The sequence below is a fragment of the Pan troglodytes genome, chromosome 18, assembly GCF_028858775.2.
Source record: "Pan troglodytes isolate AG18354 chromosome 18, NHGRI_mPanTro3-v2.0_pri, whole genome shotgun sequence".
Classification (NCBI taxonomy): Eukaryota; Metazoa; Chordata; class Mammalia; order Primates; family Hominidae; genus Pan; species Pan troglodytes.
In genome coordinates this window covers 46,348,864-46,374,726 of record NC_072416.2, presented here as the reverse complement: position 1 = coordinate 46,374,726, position 25,863 = coordinate 46,348,864, and the positions used below count along the sequence as shown (strand labels likewise).

The following is a 25,863-nucleotide window of genomic DNA, read 5'->3' as shown; positions in this document are numbered from 1 at the left end:
GATCTTACATGGAATTCCAGTTAGGGCTTGTAAATGTCTCAGATGCTTGCTTCTGCTCATAGCACCCATCAAAGAATTGCAAGTGATGTTTTCCTTTTATTATTTCAAGAAGTGGAATGCAGAGTTCCTAATTAGGGACTTTCCAGATGAGCATGGACACAGGAAAAGGCGTGCTTCCCCATTACCCACTTTTCAGCTGAAACAAGCTTTTGAAGCTCGTCCCGCTGTTGCTGAGGAGCGGCTCAACCTCGGGAGAGGCTGGGACTCTCTTTAGGGGTGAGGTCCCGGTCGGCGGGCAGGGCAGCCGCTTTTTCTTTGGGACTGAGTGGAGTTGGGAAGGATCCTTGGAGGCGCTGGGCTAAATCAGCAGACAAAACAAGGGGGAGGGCACAAGGCCGCGGCGGCGGCCAGCCTGGGGCTCGCATGCCGCTGGGCGACCCCTCCGGCCGGAGCCGGGGGGGTCACGCGGCCCCGGAACAAAGCGCCGCGGGAGGAGCCGCCCTGAGCCGACGGGCAAGCGCTGGCTTCTCGCGGGCCAGAGCGCCACGTGCCAGGATCTGTTTAATGCGCGGTGCACGGGCGCAGCAACGGTAGCCGAGTAGCCCCCGCACCTACTGCCGCCTTTGGAGACCCGCACAGCTACGCCCGCGGAGGCCGCCGCCGGCCGCGCCAACGCCTGTGCGCCTGCGCGCCCGCGAAAGCCCCGCCCCCCCCAGGCTCCCAGCGCGCGGGGACGCGCCTCCTCATGGCCGCCGCCGCAGTGTGTGGTATTTAGCGGGGGCGCGCGGCGGGCTCGAGGACGCGCGAAACGGCGGCGGCGGCGGTCAGGGGGGAGCCGGGGCGGCCGTTGCGGGGCGCGCTCTCGAGAGGCGGCGGCGGCCTAGGGTGTCCCGTCGGTCTCGGCGCCGGGAAGAGGCGGTGGCGCTGCCCGCGGTGGCGGGGGTTGGCGACGGAGCGCGTTGGTGCCAGGACCGGGGTCCGAGGCGCGCTCTCCGCCCACAGGTAAGTGGGGCCCGGCCTGAGGGAGGAGCCGGCGGCGAGGGGCTCTCCGACAGGCGGGCGCCCAGGCCCGGTAATGGCGGAGGGCGGGAAGGGCGGCCCGGCCGGGGCGCGGGCAGTAGTCGGCGCGGCGGCGCCTTTGTCTCGGCCGGAGTCGGGCCGCCCGGTCGAGCGCCGCCCCCCGCCCCTCCCCTGCCCTCAGCCTTCGCAAGCCGGCTCGCCCCCGCCCCTGGAGCCCCGAGCCCGGCGGGGTGGCGGCGGGGGTCGGCCCCGCGCGGCCGGGCCGAGGGCGGGGGAAGGGCCTCGGCGGCGGCCCGGCCCCCGCGCGCCCGGGAGGCGGGCCCGGCCGGGGGTGGCGCCCGGCGCGCCCCGCGCCCTCGTGCCGGCCTTTGTTGTGGAGGGTCCCGGGGTGTGCGGCCAACATGGCGGAGGTCAGCTGAGTGCGGGCAGCTGCCGGGGCCCTGCCCTCCCTCCCCCTCCTCCCCGCGGCGCCCGGAGGCCCGGGCCGCACCGCGCCGCTCGGCGGGCCTCGGCCTCCGCTCTCTGCCCCCGACCCCCGGCTGGAGCCGTCCGGGACGGGGCTGCGCTCTTCCTGCCGCTTCGGCCGGAGGCTTCATTGTGCAGTGGGAAGAATGCAGCCTCCTCCCTTGTTTATGTCGTTAGAGAGGAGAGCGCGTGAACGGCGTGCCGGGGAAGCTCTAGCTTATTATAAACCTGGCATTTCCTAGGGTTCATTTGCCGGGTAGTTTGGGGTCCTTTCTTAACTCTCCCAAATTTATAACTTAAAGTGAATAACTTGGGCCACTCCGATGCGTAGGTTCGTTTTCGCTGTCTGCCCGTTCCTGGAAAGATACATAATTTGTTTGCTCGGACATTCAGAAAAGTCCAGCTTGGGTGTTCGGAAAATCAGATTGTGTGTACCTCTTTTGCCAAAGTCATAGAGGCCATGAACAAACAGAGACATGGATACTGGATATGGGACGGTGTTCTGACTGTCCTGTCCCTTCCTAGCAGTTGAGCATTTACCTTTGCTTATAGCGGCTGTCAAGGGTAAATTGTTAAACTCTTCAGCAGTTGGATGTTGAGAGCACGGGCTGTGAAGTCCGACTGTCTGCTTTGGGTCAAATCCTGCTCCACCGGTTTGTGACCTTGGGCAGATACTTCTCTGTGCTTCGCTTTCCTTATCTGCAAAATGGGTGTAACGACAGTATCTACCTCAAGCCGTGTTGAGAATTGATGAGATGACAATAGGTGGACTGAAAGCAGTGGCAGGCCAATACTAAGTTCTCAACAAATGCTTACTGTTAAGACTGTTGTTTAATAGCTAAACTTACGGGTTTTCTTGGCATGATGTGTTGGTATGATGAAAGTGCATAGACCAGAATTTGTGAAATCAGGTCACAGATCTTTAGTGCTGGGTTTTTTCTTTCAATGCATTTTGTTGTTAAAAAGGACAAGGAGATTTGTATGATAAATTAACAGACTTTCTGAGATGGTGGCATTTTGGAAATTGCTGTGGCCGGGGATTTGAATGGCTATATCTTTGTGATTAAAAAAAATCAAATTGATTAAAATGAGGTCTTCTCTTAGCTAGTTTAGATTTATTGATCAGTTCACTTTCAAGGACTTGAGTTAACCAACTTAGAAAAGTGGGACAGTGAATACTTGAGTGTGTATCTATGGTGTTACCATCACTTTTGGAAGTTACTGAAGAGCAGAATGTAGTGTGGTGGCAAATGTAATGGTCTGGTAATTTTATCTGGGAGTTGTTGGCTCAAATTATGGTGGAGAGGATTTTAATTAGTTGTTAGGAGGACTTTAGACTGGTAGATCTTGAGACTCAAAGTAGATTACACAAATTGGTTGTGTAGTGTTTCATTCTGAAAATTTAAATAAAGATACAGATTTCTGTAATCTTGGATGGTTAGTTGTGATTATATCCAGAATTTGTTCCCCAAAGTTTATGCCAAACAGTTTTTTTTTCGTTATTGGCATCTTTCCAACATAATTTACTAACATTTAATATTTTAAACTGAAATACGTATAATAGATGTGAAACTGATAACTTTTCAGGATAAGTATTCCACAAAGTACAAATTCAGAAACAATGTTAATGCATTTTACATCTGTTAAATATTAATCTATTCCCTCTAAGCTTCGGGAAGTTCTTACGAAATTGCTGTAGAGAAATATTCTTTCTTAATATCTGTAATTAAAAAGCATAATTAGGTTAAGTTGGAGTTATGAAGGAATTATCTAGCTATGTCAGTAATGACATAGCATAACAAATAGGATTTTCAGTGAGTATGGTGTTTTGAAAACAGATCTTACATAACTAGGGTAACAAAGTTTAGTAATTTACAGAGTTTTAGGTGACTGCTTAAATTGTATTTTTAAGCAGTTGATTTACAAAATTTTTAAAGATTGGAGGTTCTTTGTTTAAAGAGATTTATTAACAGAATTTTGTGGAATTTCCATATTCGCCTTGTGAAATATTAAAATCTAGATATTTTTTGTACAGCCCTCTCTTTCAACAAAATCTATATGAAATCCCCAGAACCTTCCATCCCCCCGCCAAAAAAGGAAATTTTCCTTTTTACAATAAGTATCCTTAATAGTATTCTTCAAAATAGCAGGATTTCTAATGCACTTTAAATGATTTAGTTCCCGTGGCTATAGTTACTACAATATCTTCTGCATAAGGGCAAGAATTGTGTTTTTAATATATATCCTCAGTACCTAGTGCTCAGTAGGTATTTGTTTACTCACCTACTACTGTGCGTATTCTAATGACATTCAGATCTTTATTTTTATTTTTATTTTTTTTTAAGATAGAGTCTTGCTCTGTTGCCCAGGCTGGAGTGCAGTGGTGATGTCATAGCTTATTGTGGCCTCCAACTCCTGGGCTCAAAGGTTCCCCCCACCTTAGCCTCATAAGTGGCTGGGACTAGGAGCATGTGCCATCACACTGGGCTAATTTTTTAAAAAGTTATTTTGTAGAGACCAGGTCAGGTCTCGCCATCTTGCCTAGGCTGGTCACAAACTCCTGGGCTCAAGTAATCCGCCCACCTCGGACTCCCAAAGTGCTGAGATTACAGGTATGAGCTGCTGTGCCTGGCCTCCAATCTTTTTGCCTGCTGAGATGTAGACCCATATATCCCCTTATGCAGATTTTTTAAATTGACTTTATTTTTTAGAGCAGCATTAGGTTCATAGCAAATTGAGTAGAAGAGACAAGAGATTTCGCGTGTAGCGCCTGCCCCCACACGTGTAACCTCCTCCATTATCAACATTCCCCGCCAAAGTGGTACGTTTGTTACAATTGAGGAACCTACATTGACACACCATTATTACCCAAAGATTATAGTGGCGTACATTTTATGGGTTTAGACACATACATAATGACATACATGAATGCTTTCACCACCCTAGAAATCCTCTGACCTCCACCTGTTTGTCCCCACACCCCCAACCACTTATCTTCTTTCTTTTATTGTCTCCATAGTTTTGCCTTTTCCAGAATGTCATATGTGTAGCTGGGCTTTTAAAATATGTAGCCTTTTCACATTGGCTTCTTTCACTTAGTAATATGCATTTAGGTTTCCTCCACGTCTTTATGGCTTGGTAATTCATTTCTTTAGGGCTGCATAATAATCTGTTGTCTAGATGTACCACAGTTGGTTTATCCATTCACCTACTGAAGGATGTCTTGGTTGGCTTCCAAGTCTTGGCAATTCTGAATAAAGCTGCTGTAAACGTCCATTTGCAGGTTTTTGTGTGGCCATGAGTTTGTAACTCCTTTGGGTAAATGCCAAGGAATGGGATTGCTGGATCAGATAGTAAGAGTTTAGTTGTTTTGCTGCTGTTTTTTTGAGACAGAGTCTCACTCTGTGCCCTGGGGTGGAGTACAGTGGCACAGTCTCAGCTCACTGCAACTTCCACCTCCTGGGTTCAAGTGATTCTCGTGCCTCAGTCTCCTGAGTAGCTGGGATTGCAGGCGCCTGCCATGACGCCCAGCTAATTTTTGGATTTTTAGTAGAGGCAGGGTTTCAACATGTCGGCCAGGCTGGTCTTGATCTCCTGACCTCAGGTGATCTGCCTGTCTTAGCCTCCCAAAGTGAAGAGTATCTTTAGTTTTGTAAGAAATTGCCAAACTGTCTTCCAGATTGGCTGTACCATTTTGCATTCCTACAAGCAATGAATGAGGGTTCCTGTTGCTCTGTATCCTCGGCCGGATTTGGAGCTACCACTGTTCTGGATTTTAGCCGTTCTTTTTTTTTTTTTTTTTTTTTTTTGAGACGGAGTCTCACTCTGTCGCCCAGGCTGGAGTGCAATGGCATGATCTCGGCTCATTGCAACCTCCACATCCCAGGTTCAAGTAATTTCTCCTGCCTCAGCCTCCCGAGTAGCTGGGATTAGAGGCGTACACCACCATGCCCGGCTAATTTTTCTTTTTACTTTTAGTAGAGACGGGGTTTTGCAATGCTGGCCAGGTCAGTCTCGAACTCCTTACCTCAAGTGATTCGCCCACCTCGGCCTCCCAAAGTGGTGGGATTACAGGCGTGAGCCACTGCGCCTGGCCTGTAGTGGTATCTTACTGTTTTAAATTTGCATTTCCGTGATGACATGTGATGTGGAGCATCATTTCATATGCTAGTTGTTATCTGTATATCTCTTTGGTGGGGAGTTAGTTAAGGTCTTTTTGACTCTTTTTTTTAGGTTGGGTTGTTTTGTTATTGGTGAGTTTTTGTTTTTTGTTTGTTTGTTTTTTTGGAGACAGAGTCTTACTCTTGTCCAGACTGGAGTGCGGTGGCGCCATCTCAGCTAACTGCAACCTCCGCCTCCCAGGCTCAAGCAGTTGTTCTCGTGCTCAGCCTGCTGAGTAGCTCCTGAGTAGCTGAGATTAGAGGAACGAGCCCACCGTGCTCGGCTAATTTTTGTATTTTTAGTAGAGACGGGGTTTCGCCATGTTGGCCAGCCTGGTGAACTCCTGGCCTCAAGTGATCTGCCTGCCTTAGCCTCCCAAAGTGCTGGGATTACAGGCGTGAGCCACCGTGTTCGGCCAGGTTTGCATATTTTGGATAACAGTTCTTTTTTAGATACGTCTTTTGCAGATATTTTTTCTGTTCTCTATCTCAAAGCTGGCATTGCCTCTCTTCTTCACATTTACATTCATTTCCTTCTGCCTTTAAGAGGTCTCCTTTTGGTCTCCAGCCTTACAGTCAGTTTTCCTACTGCAGTTTAAGTGAGCTTTCTAATAGGTGAACCTGACTTAAAAGGCTTTCAGTGTAAAGTTCTAAGTTCTTGATATGGTTCGTAAGTACATAGCCTCTCCTGAGCTGGCCTCTCTTGTTACTCCCCTGCCATTTTGGACTTTACTTGCAAGCCCCTCTCATCCTATTAAGCTCTATTATCTCAGCCTGGACATCACTAGCTGAGAAGCTCTTTGTGAACTCTGCACATTGAATTGGATGTCATCTCTGTGTTCCCATAGCACTCTGCTCGGTCCCACTGTAACATATCCTCCTGAATTATAATTTTTCTTTAGTTGTACGCCTCCCCAGATAGACTGTAATCTCTATGACGACTTGGTCATCCTTGTGTCTCAAGAGTTTAGGACTCTTTCTGGAACATAGGTGGTGCTCAGTAAAAAGTTATTGAGTGACTGACTCCACACTGTCCTTATTAAACTCTTCTAGCGTTTTCGTTGTGTTTTTTTTTTACCAAGGCATAGTGTTTCTTACAAACTTCTCTAGCCTTATTGCCTGTGTTTCCCCTTTGCCTACCTAGGCCAACTGGGTTCTTTTGTTCCTTGAACACTGCTTTAGCATCTCTGTGCCTTTGGTCATGATTGTATTTAGCCTCTGAAATGTCTATTTGTGCTACTTCGGGTAGATTACTGAACCTCTCTAAGCCTTAGTTCTATTAGTACATGAACAGTTATTAAGTATATTGCTGTTCCCTGCCTTCCCCTCGCCCCCCCAGCCCCCATGTCCTAATGCTAGAGTGTCAGTATAATTAAGTGGCTAAGAGGACAAGCCCTTAAGAGTCAGATCTGGATGTGTCTCTTGGCTCTATCACTTATTAGTTGTGTTTGTGACTTTAAGTTCCATGAGAGCAGAGACACTGCCTACTTTGCATCTAAAAGCACATTGCCTAACACAGCAAGTGTTGTAAAAAGATTAGTTGTTGAGTAAGTTACTTCTCTAAATATTACCACTTACCTTCTAGTGAGGAAAGAAAGAAACAGAATTACAAATTGTGAAGTGTACTGTAAAGGAGTCAAAGTGCTGAAGAGACCAGTGGGGTGGAAGGGAGACCTGGTGTCCAAGGATAAGGAGCTAGCCCTTTGAAGGGGGAAGGAGTACATCTTAGATGGAAGATGCAGCCAGATAAAGGCCCCATGAAGTAGGGATGAATTTGGACTGCTCTAGGACCTGAGGAGTGTTGCTGGAGCAAATGGGTAGTAGAGAGAGACAGGTCGAAGAACTGTGCAGAGGGAAAGAGAGGAGAGATGCTGTGAAGTGTTAGCTGATATTAGCATCTGGCTGTTGTTCAAGGAGATTCTAGGAGAATACCTAGAGCAATATTAGGACTTTTATTTTCTAAATGTAAACTATTTTGTTGACATTTAGCCTAAATACATATGGAAAAAGTGCTCAAATCATGTGTACAGCTTGACATTTTCACAAAGGGAACGCTATTGTAACCACCTCCCAGATCGAAGAAACAAGGAGCCGCCCCCTTCACAGGAAACCACCTCTTGACTTTTTACACCATAGATTTATTTTGCCTAATTTTGTGCCTTATGTGAATGGAACAGTAGAGTTTGTACTCTTTCATTCTTTTGTTGTTGTTGTTGTTTTGAGACAAAGTTTCACTCTTGTTGCCCAGGCTGGAGTGCAATGGCACAGTCTTGGCTCACGGCAACCTCCACCTCCCGGGTTCAAGCGATTCTCCTGCCTCAGCCTCTCGAGTAGCTGGGATTACAGGCATGCACCACCGCACTCGGCTAATTTTTTGTGTTTTTAGTAGAGATGGGGTTTCTCCATGTTGGTCAGGCTGGTCTTGAATTCCCAACCTCAGGTGATCCGCCTGCCTTGGCCTCCCAAAGTGCTAGGATTACAGGCGTGAGCCACTGCGCCCGGCCTGTACTCTTTCATTTCTGTTTGGCTTCTTTCACTCAACATTATGTTTTTTTGTGTGATTAAGGAGTATTATTTGCTTATCCATGACAAAGTTACCAGCTGAATAGCCATGTGTCCCAGTACTTCTTATTTTATTTTATTATAATTTTTATTTTTATTAGAGACGAGATCTCACTATGTTGTCCAGGCTGGTCTCAAACTCAAAGGCTTTAGCAATCCTGCCGCCTCGGCCTCCCAGATTGTTGGGATTACAGGTGTGAGCTGCCACGCCTGGCCCTTCTTTTGTTTTTTAAGTCTTATTCTTTTCCCTGACCATCTCAAATACTTTCTGACCAGTATTTCTAGAATGATTTTTTTTTCCTTAAATCTTCAGGAGGCTCAGCGTGGCGGCTCACGCCTGTAATCCCAGCACTTTGGGGAGGCCGAGGCTGGTGGATCACTTGAGGTCAGGAGTTCAAGACTAGCCTGGCCAACATGGTGAAGCCCTGTCCTTGTCTCTACTAAAAGTAAAAAAATTAGCTGGGCATGGTGTCATCCCCCTGTAATTCCAGCTACTCGGAGGCTGAGGCAGGAGAATCACTTAACCCGGGAGGTGTAGGTTGCAGTGAGCCGAGATGGTGCCACTGCACCCAGCCTGGGCAACAGAGCAAGACTCTGTCTCAAAAAAAAAAAAAAAAAGTCTTCCAGAACTTTAGGTTTAATGTTACAGACAAGATATGACCAGAATAAAGCTGGCAGAAACCTTCCATTAGGTTTGTGGTTGCCCAGTCATGTTTGAACTGACTTGTTTTTTTTGTTTTGTTTTGTTTTGTTTTGTTTTGTTTTGCTTATTCGTTTTTGTTTTGAACAGGGAGTCTGGGCACATGGAATAAACTAGAAAGAGAAAAACCTTTGGAGAACTAATTATATTTATAAAACAGATCTTGCCAGTGAGAAATATTTTCTTAAGGAGTTTAATGCCAGTCTTGAATTTTGTAGAAAATATTTTAGCGTACTTGGTATAGTTATTTATTAGTGTCACATCGACCACCTTGGTCTAGTGATGGTTGATACAGTAAATATAAGTGTGTACTAGCTTCTCTGCAAAGACTCTACCTTGGAAAGATTACTTCAATAATTTATTTGACAAAATGAAGTAATCCTCTCCCTGTTAAAAACTTCTTCCTGGTTTCCTTCCTTTGTATTTCACATTAAATTTTGCCCTTTTGAATTTGGCCAGAACTCAGGCTTTTTGGGGAAGGTAGCTTTACTTTTAAAAACTTATCAAGGGCCCTGATTTAGCTTTATTAGAACAACTTCGGATATCTTGTCTATACAGACGTTAGTTAATTTTTGCAGACTGTATTCTTTTGAGTTTGTGAGGGGAGGGGGGCTATCATAAATTTTGTTAACTTTTAAAATGTTTAAGATATTTTCAGCCGGGTGTAGTGCCGGGCGCCAGTAATCCCAGCTACTTGGGAGGCTGAGACGGGAGAATTGCTTGAACCTGGGAGGTGGAGGTTGCAGTGAGCTGAGATTGCACCACTGCACTCCAGCCTGGGCGACAGAGCGAGACTCTGTCTCAAGAAAAAATAAATAAGATTTTTTTTATAGTAGAAGATAAAATGTCTACAAAATATGTAGCTTTTTGTGAATAGGCTGGTTTTAAGTTTCCTGTAAGTATCCATCTATTTGAGGAATTTTAAGAAAAAAGTGAAAGCAAGGAGAAAATCAGCTCTTGAATTGTGTATTTGATGTTCTGTAGAAGTTACTAGCAATTCATTAACAGAAAATGTGGAGATATGATAAAATGTGCATTAAAATTTTTAAGTGTAATATTTTTTATTGCCAATAATTTTATGAAACATTGGAGAGATACCAAAATCCCTCCTCACCCCCAAACGATTATTTGTAATCTGATTACTAAAAAGTAACCATCATAGACATTTTGGTGTAGTCTGGGTGTGCTTCACATTTTTTTGTTTTACTCAGCCAAAGATATTTTAAAGTTAGTTTCTTTGATCTGACTTAAATTCTTGTAGTAGTTCTCATGATTATCATCTCTAAGAACTATATATGTTTGAACTGTGTACTGTAATTTCAAACGATGGAATTTGTGCCTACAGTCTCTGTTTCTTGGAGTTCTTGATGCTTTGTGTGCCTGTAGTTCAGTGGTCCCATCTCTCTCTGGTTTCTAATTCCAGGCTTGCTCTCCCTTTGTCTGATCCTGCATCTTAAACCATTAAACTACATTCTGCAGTTTGGATGTCCTTCCAGTTTCTTTTCTGTTTCATTACATGCTACATACATGCATACATACATGAAAATATATACATCAATGTGCATATCTATTATACTTACCTATTTTTTTCTTTTAACCTAAATGAAATTGTAATCTGTATATTCTGTAGCTTTTTTTCTCCCCCCAATTTTTTTTTTTTTTTTTTTTTGAGACGGAGTCTCACTCTGTCGCCCGGGCTGGAGTGCAGTTGGCCTGATCTCATCTCACTATACCCTCCAACTCCTGCGTTCAAGCAATTCTCTTGCCTCAGCCTCCCTAGTAGCTGGGATTACAGGTGCCCACCACCATGCCTGGATAATTTTTGTATTTTTAGTAGAAACAGTTTCACCATGTTGGCCAGGCTGGTCTCCAACTCCTGACCTCAAGTGATCCACCTGTCTCAGCCTCCCAAAGTTGCTGGCATTACAGGCATGAGCCACTGCTCCTCGCCTCTCTCCCCCCACCCCGTTTAAACAGTTGATTCTTACACGTTAGTAAGTCTGATGTATGAGTCCATTTTATTTAAAGAAGGCAGCACACAGTATTCTGTTGTGTGGACCATAATTTAACCACTTTCTTAGGATAGGGCTGTTTTCAGTTTACTATTACAAACAGGCATCCATACACACTCACTCCTTTGCCAACATTAGAGGATAGACTCTTTAGAATCTCACTGTGTCGCCCTAGCTGGAGTTCAGTGGCACCATCTTGGCTCACTGCAACTTCCGTGCCCGGGTTCAAGTAATTATCTTGCCTCAGCCACCACTTTGACCTCTTTTAGCTGATTATTTTTGCGTTTATCTTTGTCTTTAAATAACACGCCTCTATTGTTTCTAGATTTCAGTTTTTGGCTTTCTTTGTTGATTTCCGTTTGTGACTTTAACTCTTCTTGCCCCCATCACATGTGCATACCCTTCTCATTCCTACATTCCTAATTTAGTTAGTAACACTGCAGTTTTTTATTTGCTTATCCTGACTGTCAAAGTTATTCAGTTTGAGCCATGTAATAAACTGATTACTTCTTTCTCTGCATTTTTTAGTTTTTATTTTTTGTAGGTAATACCTTTTTTCTTCCTTCCTATTTTGGCTTTGTTTTCTTCTGTGCTTACTGCTAATGCTACCTCACATTCCTTGCCGCTTGTCTAAATGTTCCATCAGGTTGTTTGGATGCCTTCAGTTGCCCTCTTCTAGCATAAAGTTGTCATTATCTTCAGTAGTTTCTTTACCTTTCTCCTAGATGCAGTCTTCTGTTTATTGTAACCCCGTTCTTTTTCTTGGTTATTTCCCTTGTATTTGAAGAGCTTATCTTCCAGGAGCTTCCTAAGAACATATCCAGGGGAGGTAGTATTTTGAAACTTTGCATCATCATTCTGCCCTCAACACTTTCGAGATAGTTGGGTATAGAATTCTAGGGCATAATTTTCTTTGAGAATTTTAAAAGCATTGTTCTGTTGCTTTCTGACTTTGGATGTTGCTGCCTGAAAGTCCAAAGTTCTTGTTTTCTGATTTATTTATTCATCCAAAAAATATTTATTGGAGTCTGTACTATGTGCCAGGCACTGTATTAAGTTTTTGGGATACATAATTGAGCCAGACAAAAATCCTACCTTCCAATTGAGGACGGGGGCGCCTATAACAACAAATAAAAAATAATAAGTGAATAATGTAGTCTGTTAGAAGATAATACATTCTTTGCTGGGAAAAGAGTAGGAGGCGTGAGATGGGCCAAAGATTTAGGAGTACACAGAGGGGCAGTGGGAAGGGTGCCGCTTGCTATTTTAAATAGAGGGTCTGAGTGAGTGTCATTGAATGTAACAAGTAAAGATTTGAAAGTTAGGGAGTTAGCCACATGGATATTCAGGAGAAAAGTATTTTAAGACACAGGCCCAAAGGAGCAACCTAGCATTGCCATTGAACAAGGAAGTCAGTGCAGTGAGTAAAGGGGAACAAAGTAGGAGATGAAGTCAGAGAGTAATGGGAACACAGCACCATATTGTATCCTTATACATAATGGCCCCTTGTGGGCTATTTTTAGGATTTCAGCTTTTACTCTAACATGGGTAGCCAGTGGAGGGTGTAGAGCAGAGATTTATGTCATCTGATATAAAACGGAGCTGGATTAATTAATCTAATTGCTGTGCTCAGAACATATTAGGTGGTGAGGGTGGGAGACATAGCTGGGAACAATGAGACTGGTTGGGAGGATATTGCGGTAATCCAGATGAGAGATACTGGTGGCTTGGACTAGATGGTAGTGGTAGAGGTAGGGAGGAATGGTTGGATTCTGAATACATTTTGAAGGGAGGTATAATAAGATTTCCTGACTGTTGTAGATGTATGTTGTGAAAGAGAAGAATCAAGGCTGACTCGAAGGCGCTTGACCTGAGTCACTGGAAGGATGGAGTCTCTATTAATTGAAAAAAGGAAGACTCTGAGTGGAGAGACTTTGGGAGGTGACAAGGAGTTTCTCTTTGGCCATCCCCCTGAAGGGACAATTGGATTTACAAATCTGGGGTTTCAGACAAATCTGGAGCGTTGTGTTTATTTTTAAAATCTGGGCTGGAGATGAAAATTTTGAAATCCTTAGCATGTTGATGGAATTTAAAACTAGGAGACTGAATGAGATCACCAAAGTACCAGTGTGCATAAGAAAAGAACATCTTAGGGTGTAAGGGTGGGAGACAAGGATGGAAACAGAGAGACTGGTTTGGAAGAGATTACAGTAATTTATAGGCAGCTACAATTTCAATAATTTGGGGAGAAGAGCAGGAATAAAAGGAAGCTGAGGAGTGACTGAGATAGGAAAACCAAGAGTATGTGAAGTCGGTGAACAGAGTTTATTAGGCAGGAGCCCAGTGATCCGTCAACTCTGTCAGGTGTTGCTGACAGTTCAAAACTTGCAATTTAAATACAAACAAAACCACAGAACCATTGAAATTCAAATTACTGATTCACTAAAATATTGGATACTGTCAGGCTGAATTTTAGTCTTAAAACTGCACTTATGGGATTGACTTACGGTTATGAAATTGACTGTTACCGGGCAGGTTCTTTTTGAGTTAAGCATACCTTAATTGCCCTGTATCATGTGGTCGTATGAAATCTTAATTTTTTCACTGACATACAGGTGCTTTAGTGGAAACCATGATGGCATTTAGGCTTTGCTTCACACAAATGAATTATTTATGTTATTAGATCGACCTCAGCTTTTCTCTTTAGCTTGCGTAGAGAAAATAGGACCAACTTAGAGCCAGTGTGGCCATAAATATGAATAGAGGCATTTAATTACATGGCTAACAGGTGTATTCAGATGATTCAGAATGTGTCGATACTGTTTTTTAGACTATTAAAAACATGAAAGTAAAATATTAAATTTTTAGAGAAATGTGAACTCCTTGTGAACAGAATCTTAGTTTGAGGGAAATTAATATAGGTTAATTCTTCTGTTACATCCTTAGTTGAAATAACTAAAATGGTTTGCCTGGAGTTTCAGGTGGTACTGCTTATGTCAACATAGATTGTAACTATTTCAGCTGAATATAATTGAATTTTAATAAGGCTCCATGATTTTTTAAAAGATGGCATTTCTTTCCTATAAATTCCATTACTTTTTTCTATTTTACTAGTAAAGAGCCATCAATCAAAATATATCAGACTCACTAATGTGACTTTTTACCCTGTTTCTTTAATTTCTTTAGTCTTCCTAGCAATATGCTCTTTTATGCTTAGTTTAGTATCCCAAATATAGATTACTGCTAATTTTGATCTGCTGTAAAATTTTTTTTTCTCTCTCTGTGTGTGTATACATACTTACCTACCAGATTTGTCAGATGTAATGTGAAGTTGAATGAATTATATGGTAGAGTGTAGAACTAGGTACCATGAATTTTATAAGTAAGGTTTTAAAAAGCACAGCTTAAATGCCAAGATGGAGTAAAAGAGCAAGCTTGCACTGGAATGTGAGAATTTTGTATCCTGAGAGAATATAAAACATAAGGTAGTAAATGGCTGTATTCAGATAACTAGGTAAGTAGTATTTGAATGCTTTTATATAGACACTGAGACTTGGTTATATTGCAGATTAGTTTGTAATCAAGACTGATGTTTCAATAATTTTAATTTCAAGTGTTGCTAAAAAGTTTTAAGGTTATTTAAAAATTTTAATAATGTGTGGTATGAAATAAAAAGTTGAAAAAGCCTGTTTGGCCCTCTGCCTGGTTCTGTTGCTCTTCTCTGCTCTTTTCTCTCCATGATACTTACTTTGCTTTGATTTCATATCTAATGATTTAATGGCAGACTTAGAATATGTGATTCTATCACTTTGATGGAAAGTAAAGGTTTAATTTAAAGACTTTAGGAAGTTTATTTTCTTGACACATTTTTGTAAATATGGAAAAGATGTTTTGAATGCCAAATTAAATATTCCATACCAGGGTAAGTAAGGAGAACATACATACTGTTTTTTAGGGTTATTCAAAAGAAGATGAGATTAGAGACAACAAAACATCTGGCTGTGCTCGTATTAATTTCAAGGCACTATATTGCCCAGGCTGGAGTGCAGTAGCTATTCACAGACACAATCATGGTGCAGTACAGCCATGAACTCTTGGGCTCACGTGATCCTCCCTCTTCAGCCTCTTGAGTAGCTGAGACTACAGGCATGTGCCAGCTTGCTCTTACTTTTTCTTTTTTTTTTTTGAGATGGAATTTCACTCTTGTTGGCCAGACTGGAGTGCAATGGCAGGATCTTGGCTCACTGCAACCTCCCCCTCCCGGGTTCAAGCGATTCTTATGCCTCAGCTTCCGTAGTACCTGGGATTACAGGCACCTGCCACCACACCCAGCTAATTTTTGTATTTTTAGTAGAGACAACTTTTTACCACGTTGGCCAGGCTGATCTCAAACTCCTGACCTCAAGCGATCCCACCAGCCTTGGCTTCCCAAAGTTGTTGGGATTACAGGTGTGAGTCACCATGCCTGTCCTTGAAATCTGTTTTTTTTTTTTTTTTGAGATGGAGTCTTGCTCTGTCGCCCAGGCTGGAGGACAGTGTCGTGATCTGGGCTCACTTCGAGCTCCGCTTCCCGGATTCACGCCATTCTCCTGCCTCAGTCTCCCAAATAGCTGGGACTACAGGCGCCCGCCACCGCGCCTGGCTAATTTTTTGTATTTTTAGTAGAGACGGGGTTTCACTGTGGTCTCGATAACCTGACCTCATGATCCGCCCACCTCAGCGTCCCAAAGTGCTGGGATTACAGGCACGAGCCACCGCGCCCAGCCGAAATCTATTTTCTTAAGTAAGGTGGAGATAAATGTCTAACTTTGGTCATTGGAAAGGTTAAATGAGAACATACGTAAACCATTGAGTCTACCTGGCACTTAGGAGCTTAGTACAATCTTTATTGTGCCTAGTGGGAAAGGGAAAGTTTTACTATTGGCATGTTGAAGGGCTTGCATTGTTTTAGGGGGATCTTACACTTTATTTATTCTTTCCCAGACAGGGTCTCACTCTGTTGCGCAGACATAGCTCATTGCAGCCTTTACATCCCAGGCTCAGATGAGCCTCCCACCGCAGCCTCCCAAATAGCTGGCTCTACAGCGGATGCCACCACACCCAGCTAATTTTTTTGTATTTTTTTTGTGGAGATGAGGTCTCAGTATATTGCCTAGGCTTGTCTCAAACTCTTGGGCTCAAGTGATCCTCCCACCTCAGCCTCCCAAAGTGCTGGGATTACAGGTATGAGCCACCAAACCCCATGTATATCTAATCTTTAGCTTGGGTGGAAGCCTCAAAATAAAGTGACTTAGCAAGTGTTGTATTTTGCTTTGAACACATTTAAGTCAGGATTTGCCTTTCCTCTTTGTCTTCTGTTGACAGCAGCTTTCCTGGGTTTCCCTCATCTCCAATAATCAATCTTTCTATACCTACTCAGTGTAACTTCTTCTGTAGCTGCAAAGTTTTCAGAATTATCTTCAGGAAAAATGGAGGTTTTAGGAAAAACATACAATTTTTAAGAAATCATTTTATTGCTTTGCTACAGTTCTGGAAGCTATAGATTGTTTAATTTATTGTCCTTATAACAGTGTTTGATTTTTCAACTTTTGGCATTTTAACTTGTTGAATTTTTAAGAGACTTGCCTTGATTTTGTCATTGTGTAAGAAGCAAGTAAGTCTTCAAATAGAAGCAATGTTTAATTAACATTTTAACGTAAAACATTTTCTACATAATACCTGCCACAATGTCAAATGAGTTTGGAAAATACCCTTTTAACCTAAAGGCATTCTGGGAACAAGAAAAGCCTTAAGTGTTTTGAATGGAGGAGTTTTATTTAATTAAGATTTCTAATGGAAAGAGCAAATTTGTAATCTGATACCTATAATTTTATTTTATATTTTATTGTTTCTAAGAATAATTTTTGTTTTACTAGAGATGGGGTAGTGATAATTGCATCCTACCCTTTCTTTTTTTTTGAGATGGAATCTTGCTCTGTCGCCCAGGCTGGAGTGCATGCAGTGGCACGATCTTGGCTCACTGCAGCCTCCGCCTCCTGGATTCAAGTCGATCTTGGCTCACTGCAGCCTCCGCCTCCCAGGTTCAAGTGATTCTTCTGCCTCAGCCTCCCAAGTAGCTGGGATTACAGGCACACGCCACCATGCCCGGCTAATTTTTGTATTTACTTAGTAGAGACAAAGTATCACCATGTTGGCCAGGATGGTCTTGAACTCCTGACCTCAGGTGATCCACCTGCCTTGGCTTCCCAAAGTGCTGGGATTACAGGCGTGAGCCACCACGCCCAGCTGTTTTTTGTTGTTGTTGTTTTTTACTAAATTAAGAATAAACATGTTTTACTTTTTGCTCATTTTGACTGTTTTCACAGTTGTTAATCAGACTAATCTTTATAAAGCAGTTTATTGTCCCCTTTGGAGAAAATACAGCTAAAAATCACCACTATCCTCATATAGGTAACTGATTCATTGGTCTGATGTTGTAGCCCTCTTGATTTCTCACCCCGTCCCTCACGTCTGTGTTCTATTTGTAACTTCATTTACAATATATTATGATTTTTTCCCCATATCTGACTACATTTCTCCATTTTAAACTTTTATAAGTAATTTATAAAAGGAAACAAAGATTACCACGTGGAATTGAGAATAAAAGTTTATCTTTCTACTGTTAAGTATGCTAAGGTGGTAAAGCAATGGCTGAATGCTCTGAAATTACTAAGACAACATTAAAGGCTGATTCTAAAATGTTTTTGTTTAGATTGACATCTACTTAAACTATATACCAAACTGGGCTTGGGACGCAGGCTTTAGAAAGTGTAGGTAATAGTGCATTCTTGCTAAGTTTTGGATTTTTGCCAGTTTTGGATTCTATGGGCTTGTCTTAAGGTACTTCTGTGAACTTTTCAGCTTTTTGTAAAACTAGTGTAAATATTCTACCTAGTTGAGAATTAAGGTTTATTGTGCTAAAAATTAAATGGTGGTTGATTCTTGGCAGACATGTTTGATCACCTTTGCAAGGTTAAGGCATCTTTTGGAGTGTGTTTCTTGGAATCTACAAATTGTGGGTCTCGGACTAATTGATGACTTGGCAATTAAATCAGGTCTCAGCTGAAAACTTAAATGTTCTGGAATATGTACCATCCATGATACACATAAATTACCCATCTCAATCTAGACAAAAGCCAGTTGAGGCTGGAAGCAGTCCAGTTTTACAGCTCAACAACTGGTGGAGCCGGGGTCTGAATCCAAGTGTAGATGACTCTAGAATGCTTCCACTTTTCTGACTTAATTAAGTAGAGGGGCCTGTCCATAGATCAGTGGTTTTCAGAGTGTGCTGTAAGGCTCTGTACAGATCTTTTGGAGTTTGGTAAACAGTGAAATATCTTTTGCTTGAGAAATAATCAGTCATCTTTTTGTTGTATACATTTTGGTTCTGTTTGGAAGAGTTTCTCTAAAATATATGAAATTTTCTTCTCTAGGGAAATTTAAGACCTGTCGAATGAAAAAATATTAGAAAATAAAAATACAGACTGGGCACAGTGGCTCAGCACTTTGGGAGGCCAAGGCAGGCTGATGGCTTTAGCCCAGGAGTTCGAGACCAGCCTGGGCAACATGGGGACTCCCTATCTTTACAAAAAATGCAAAGAAAATTAACGAGAGTGGTGGTGCCAGCCTGTGGTCTTAGCTACTGGGGAGATTGAGGTGGGAGGATTGCTCGAGCCCAGAAGACCGAGGCTGCGGTGAGTGGAGATTGTGCCACTGCACTCAGACCTGGGCAACAGAGTGAGACCCTGTCTCAAAAAAAAGGAAAAAAAGTAGTTGTGGGGCTGTGTCTATTTTCAATTATATTTCTTTTCCTAATGCTGTTTTGTGTAGCCTGTATTGTAAAACGAGGTTGAGGTGATTGAACACACTTAATAGAGTGAGGAAGTGGTTAGAGTTAAAATTTCCTGCTGAAAGTGGGTAATCTGCAATTCCTTGCATTGGGTTCACTCCTCACTGCCAACTCTTGCTGCATTTTGAGGCTGTCCTAAGCATGATGTAATGACAGGTTAAACCTCTGCACGCACTAGCTGATGCAATGCAAATCTGAGGCGCAGGACTTTATTGGGGCAAGGGTAGTGCTTGTTTAAAAACAAAACAAGCTACTCTGCGTTTAATGAGGCCATTTAAGATGGCTTTCCCAGAGTGGGAAGAGAGTATAATCTCTTAGGAGGTTTAAGTAGGAGTTTAATGTGGCAGAAGTGTGCTTACTACTTTTCCTGCAAAGTCTTTTCACAGTGGGTAAGGAGAGTTTAAAATATAGTGCCGATAGGAGTAGAAATGAAGTGAGCTAGAATTGAGGAAATATGGTAGTTGATGCCCGGTAAATAGCTGTTGAATGAATTAGGGAGAATGTTTTCACTCTAAAAATTTAGAGTTCGCACTATAAACCTGGAGCGTAGCGCCAGTGTGGCCACGCATTTCCCAGATACGCTGTAGCTCTTAGATCGAAACCATAAGAAACTGCCGATATTCGACTGTTCTGACCTACCGAAAACAGCATAGTTCCACCTAATTTTAAACTGGTGGAAATGCTGAGGAAGGTTCGATGTCGCTGGGGTGGGATGGGGTCAACGGCGGGGTGGCGGGGGCTCCCCCACGCCCCCGGCCTTTGGCTGGGGGGCGGGGCTTGCGGGCACGGCCCCACCCTAGCGCGAGCAAGACGGGCACCGCCCTGTGCGCCGCGCGCCCTGAACTGGCCCTGGCGCCCCGGGTTGGAGTAGGCGTTCCCAACGCAGGCCCAGCCCCGGCCGAGGCTCCAAATGGCTCTCCCGGCGGGCAGGCTCCTGCAGTAACCCTTGAGCTGGCTCAGGGAGCGCACTTCTTTCTCAGCCAGCGCGTCGCCCCCTGCATCCGTGGCCTCCACCGGAGCTGGGCAGGAGCCTACCCAGTGAATCTGGAGAAAACAAACTTGGGAGACAGACGAAAGCTTAGGGCACATTGGAGGACAGCGCAGCTGTGGCTCCCATTTTTGGAGATGCAGTCGAATTTGAGCTCACAGGGAGGTGTGGTTGCCTCCTGGGGATGGAAAAGCTTCCTTTCTCCACCTCTGTAACTGGTGCTTCTGAGAAGTAAATGGTATTTGGATCCTGACCTCAGACGCGAATTTGGGTCTTCTGTGCTTAGGAGCAGAAAGAGCCCAGGAGGGGCCTGTTCCTTTACTTCTTGGGGGAAACGCAATGCATGGCCTGACTTCTCATGACGGGAAAGGCTACTCCACCTTCTCTGTACTCCTGGAGGGGAGTCTTGTTCACATGTTTACCAGCGGCCAGGACAAGGAAGAGAAAAGGTATTGACATTAAGAGGATGGTTTGCTGAGGCTGTGAAACTTGAACGCTATTAGTCAGTGGAACCTGCCTGGCTTAGGGAATGGCTGCAGCAGAATCGAGCCGTTTCCGAGGTTCTCAGTCATGTTTCATTTGGGCTGCTGTGCTTTTTTCTGTTTAAATCAAACTTCAGGTTACGTCATGACTTCTTGCAGGGCTGTCCTTGGTTCCTACTGCAGGGCGCCTGTGTGGTTGGGATTCCTTTTCTGTTTCAAGATGGAGCTGGGTTCCACCCTTGGAGCTTTGAGAGGCTTTAGCAGTTGCTGTCCTGTATATACCTCCGTTCCCAAGAAATACCGTTCACATTTCGCTTCTTTTTCACACTTTGAATAGGAGTTAAAATGTGCTTTCTGTAGTGTTTGGAAAATGGCAAAGATATATTGTAATGTGAGCCCGAACTGTTGATAAATGTATAACTATTGCTAGGTCAAGAAATTGTGAACAACAGTGTTTTGCTTGGTCCGTAGCTATATTGTGTTAAATATAAACTGAGTTTACTGCCCTTGGATGTGATTCTTTGGTTTGATTTAGTAATTTGAAAGGCATTGGTTGACTAGACTGTTTTTTGCCCAAGGAACCACTTTGTAATTGTTACGCTGCTTACTGAAGTAAACTGGACCATGCAGTAGGCATACAGCATACAGCCAGGGTGTTTTGGCAGTGCCGAGCCCACTGTTTTACAAGTGACATAAAATGGATGTCATATGTACAAAGAATCTACTGAGAGGGAAACTGGATTACAGGAGAGCTCCCTTATAGTCCTTTGTCAGGGGACAGAATACCTGGGTCACACTGGGCTTCAGATTGAGAGTTGATTCATGTTCTGAGTCCATATGATGAGACACATTACGATGGAATTGTCACTTTTGTTGCCTCTTGAACTTTAAAATATCCCTTTAGTGACGTGGAATTAATCTTTATTTTTTCCGTCACCCTCAGCCCTCATTTAAGCTATCAGTTGGTAACCACTTGGGTAATCTAAACCCAAGTTGCATTTATTTGGTCACATTGGTAACCAACATTGCTTCTTAAAAGTTCCTTGCAACAGAATGACTATAATTGAGATAAAACATTAATTTTGAGGCTTTAATTTTGTAATATGGATTAGTGGCCGGGCGCAGTGGCTCATGCCTGTAATCCCAGCACTTTGGGAGGCCGAGGCGGGTGGATCACGAGGTCAGGAGTTAGAGACCAGCCATGGTGAAACCCCGTCTCTACTAAAAATACAAAAATTAGTCGGACATGGTGGCGGGCCCCTGTAATCCCAGCTACTTGGGAGGCTGAGGCAGGAGAATTGCTTGAACCTGGGAGGCAGAGGTTGCAGTGAGCCGAGATCGCGCCATTGCACTCCAGCCTGGGCAACGAGCAAAACTCCATCTCAAAAAAAAAAAAAAAAAAAAAAGATTATGGCTTAGTAGAGTTACTAGGAGTGCAGTCTTAGGACATTGACTGATCTTTTTTTTCACCCCCAAGACAAATAGTGGCCTGCCATTTTCCAGCCCAGGTAGCTTCCTGGGAAAAGTTGCTTGTTTTATCTTTGACTCAGCCTGACTAGTTACATTGTCGATTATTTCTTCCAGATGATATTTACGTGTTAAATAATGTTTATTACTCTGCTGATGAATGTTTTCAGCAACGCTGGAGAACCCTAGGCTGCAAGGGGTTCTTCACCTGTTGACTCCATCCCCCACCCCCAGTATGGCATATATCTCTGCCGTGCTATCATCTTTATTCTTTCCTTTTTCATTGTCTCTTCCTGACTGTCCTCCTTTGTTCATTATGTCTGACACATATTGTGGATTGAAAGTAGAACAGAAAGATATACTTTCTCTACCACACTAAAAAGTTTTGAGATGGCCCTCCATTTCTCCCATGCCTCACTTCACCTTTGTTGTGTTTTTATTTTTGTATTTTCGCCACCTTCACTAGCGAGTACATCCCCTCACTCTTGAGGTGGGCACTGATCAGTAGGAAATAAGATTAATACCTGGCTGGTGATAATTTGGGGGGAAGACTTAATTAGATAGAGATGGATAATGGGATGGCAGCAGACCTTTCCCCTTGTGACCCTTCCCCTCATTTCCAAAATACACCTCTAGAGTAGATAATTGCTTACCATTAAGAAGAGTTAATGGAAGGTGATACTCTGATTCTTTGGCATTGGAACTACATTCAATCCGCGGTATCCTCGGATTAGTTCTAGGACCCCCTTCTCCATACCAAAACCTGAGGATGCTCAAGTCCCTGATAGAAAATGGTGTCATATTTGTATGTGCATATTCTCCTGTATAATTTAAGTGATCTCTGGATTACTTAATACAATGTAAACAATATGTAAATAGTTGTTATAGACTGTATTTTAAAAATTTTGTATTCTTTATAAATTTTTCTGAATATTTTCAATCCATGGCTGGTGAAGTCCTCGGATGCAGACCGTGTGGATACAGAGTGCCGATTTTATACAGGAGTTCACCTGTAACTCCCTGTACCTATCAACAGCTGACTCCAAATTAGAAAGAAATAGAGTAAGGGAGCCTCAGGGAGAGTCCTAGCAAAACGGATTCGATTAAACTTCAGTTCCTTGTATAGTTTCTTTAGTTGCTTATGGTCCATTTTCTATTTTAGCATTTATTATTCCATGTAGTCTATCCAAAGACGATTAAGGGAGTTCCAAATGTTTTCCGGAACATTTTGAAAAGAGAGCTTATCCAGTGTACAGATCCTAATAAAGTGCACATTCAGTGTAATTTTATTTTTTTAATATCTTACTTTTTTAATCCTATTTTTCTTCCTCTTTTGCTCAGTAAATTTTGTATGAAACTTTAAAAGGACTTATGGCATGTAAACATTATTTATAAAGTAAGTCATGGTTATAATTATTTTTCTCCTGCCTCCTTATGTATTTATTTCAGAAATGAGCCGTCAGACTGCTACAGCATTACCTACCGGTACCTCGAAGTGTCCACCATCCCAGAGGGTGCCTGCCCTGACTGGCACAACTGCATCCAACAATGACTTGGCGAGTCTTTTTGAGTGTCCAGTCTGCTTTGACTATGTGTTACCACCCATTCTTCAATGTCAGAGTGGCCATCTTGTTTGTAGCAACTGTCGCCCAAAGCTCACATGTTGTCCAACTTGCCGGGGCCCTTTGGGATCCATTCGCAACTTGGCTATGGAGAAAGTGGCTAATTCAGTACTTTTCCCCTGTAAATATGCCTCTTCTGGATGTGAAATAACTCTGCCACACACAGAAAAAGCAGACCATGAAGAGCTCTGTGAGTTTAGGCCTTATTCCTGTCCGTGCCCTGGTGCTTCCTGTAAATGGCAAGGCTCTCTGGATGCTGTAATGCCCCATCTGATGCATCAGCATAAGTCCATTACAACCCTACAGGGAGAGGATATAGTTTTCCTTGCTACAGACATTAATCTTCCTGGTGCTGTTGACTGGGTGATGATGCAGTCCTGTTTTGGCTTTCACTTCATGTTAGTCTTAGAGAAACAGGAAAAATACGATGGTCACCAGCAGTTCTTCGCAATCGTACAGCTGATAGGAACACGCAAGCAAGCTGAAAATTTTGCTTACCGACTTGAGCTAAATGGTCATAGGCGACGATTGACTTGGGAAGCGACTCCTCGATCTATTCATGAAGGAATTGCAACAGCCATTATGAATAGCGACTGTCTAGTCTTTGACACCAGCATTGCACAGCTTTTTGCAGAAAATGGCAATTTAGGCATCAATGTAACTATTTCCATGTGTTGAAATGGCAATCAAACATTTTCTGGCCAGTGTTTAAAACTTCAGTTTCACAGAAAATAAGGCACCCATCTGTCTGCCAACCTAAAACTCTTTTGGTAGGTGGAAGCTAGACACATGAAGGTAAATAAAAAGAAAGGCTGTTAAATACAGGAAACAGTTGCATGTAGTAACACTAATATATTTAAAAATAAGTCAACAGTAAACCACTGAAAAAATATATGTATATACACCCAAGATGGGCATCTTTTGTATTAAGAAAGGAAGCATTGTAAAATAATTCTGAGTTTTGTGTTTGTTGTAGATTGATTGTATTGTTGAAAAATAGTTTGTTTTTGCGTGGGAGTGTGTGCGTGCGTGGGTGTGTGCGTGTTTGGGTTTTTTTCCTTTAACTGACAAGCCATCTTGAGTGGTCATGGGCCACTGCTTTTCCCTTTGTGAGTCAATACATAGTGCTGCTGTGTGCTTTTTTTGTGTGTGTGTATTTGCTAATTTTTATTAATTTTAGTTTTTCATTAAATAAATTTGACTTTTCTGTAATTCAGGTTTTTCCTTTTTTTGTACCATTTTAAAGTTAGTATCTTTTGATATGCATATTTGTTTATGGTAAAAAATTTATAACGTGTTCAATATTTTCTTTTCCCCCATTAATCAGTTCATTAGAAATATTTTAAAATCAGCTATTTTGTGAAGCCATGAGTTTCAGAAAGTAAAGGTGACATCGGAAAAATGATCAAAAGCTATTTAAAGCATCTATAAGGTGCTCTCTTTCTGTCTTCTACAGATGAGTCACACCTTTGAGCTTAATCTTTGAAAGGTTAGAGAATAAATTGATTTTTATAAATACTGCAAATCAGGCTTTTGTTTCCTTTTTCAAATATCTTGGACAAATCACATGTTTTAAAATTTGTTCTTGTATTTATTGGTTTTGCAGAAGAAGGCATCGTCATGCACAGTATTTGTAATTAAAAGCAAATCATTTGTTTAAGAAGGCAGTTTGCAAAAAATGTTTTTGGTCTTTTATAATTCTCATTAAAAGAATATCTGGCAAATTAAAAAAATCTTACTGTGTCTGCTTTAGCTCTAAGTTTGATAAAATCCAAAGTTATTTTCCTGTTTCATTCCATACTTTAATTATATAGCAGAAAGCTGTGTGTTGTCATTTTTAAGTGTGGTAGACTTATACTCTAAATCACAGCAAATAACTGGGTATATGGCCTCTTGATTAGTCTTTCCCATGCCCTGCCCCTCTTGCCCACATTTTGATTCTTACAACTGTCAGGAGAATGACTAAAATGCTGACCACTTTTCACCTCTTTAAAAAAGCACAATGATATAATAAATTCACTATTTCATAGCCTAGTGGCTAAGAGCCTTGGTTCTGCAGCCAGACTTCCAGGCACCTAAGTGCCAGTCTCGGCTCTACCCCACTAACCAGCTGTGTGACCTTGGGCCCCAGTTTCCTAATGTGTAAAGTGGGGTTAAATTATGGTAGATACTTAAAACCTTTAAATGGGGTACAGGTATGTTACCTGAAACAGTGCTTTGCTCATATCAGCATCCAGCGAATGTTAGCTACCATTATGCCTTCAGTACCATGTAGTTAACTGTTGCTAATTACTTTGAGGCACATGGCAAGATTCTGAAATTGCCTTCTGAATGGTGAGAGAATTTTGTGTGGTTTTTATGGGTACTGTAAGCCTAGAAAGTCAATGAAAATTTGGACTTCACCCTTATCCCACCACTGATTCTGGATAATTTTGGATAAGAGTTTATTTCTGTTATCCATTTTCAGAAAAGATGATTGTGTAGTCTCTTCCTTACA

At 42.6% G+C, this 25,863-nt stretch overlaps 2 protein-coding genes across 5 annotated transcripts in view; one reads left to right on the top strand and one right to left on the bottom strand.

Annotated features, from left to right (window-relative positions):
• The first annotated feature begins 223 nt into the window (after positions 1–223).
• SIAH1 (siah E3 ubiquitin protein ligase 1) lies at positions 224–25,099 on the top strand. 4 transcript variants are annotated; one of them, XM_063796217.1, is made up of 2 exons: positions 224–276; positions 23,194–25,099. In XM_063796217.1, the coding sequence occupies exon 2, from the start codon at positions 23,196–23,198 to the stop codon at positions 24,042–24,044; it is 849 nt and encodes a 282-aa protein (XP_063652287.1). In that variant the 5' UTR covers positions 224–276; positions 23,194–23,195; the 3' UTR covers positions 24,045–25,099.
• Positions 24,028–25,863, bottom strand: part of LONP2 (lon peptidase 2, peroxisomal) — a 115,076-nt gene continuing 113,240 nt past the window's right edge. The window contains exon 17 of the mRNA XM_024349824.2: positions 24,028–24,147. Within this exon, the coding sequence (XP_024205592.1) occupies positions 24,028–24,147 (120 nt within the window). The remainder of the gene's footprint in view (positions 24,148–25,863) is intronic.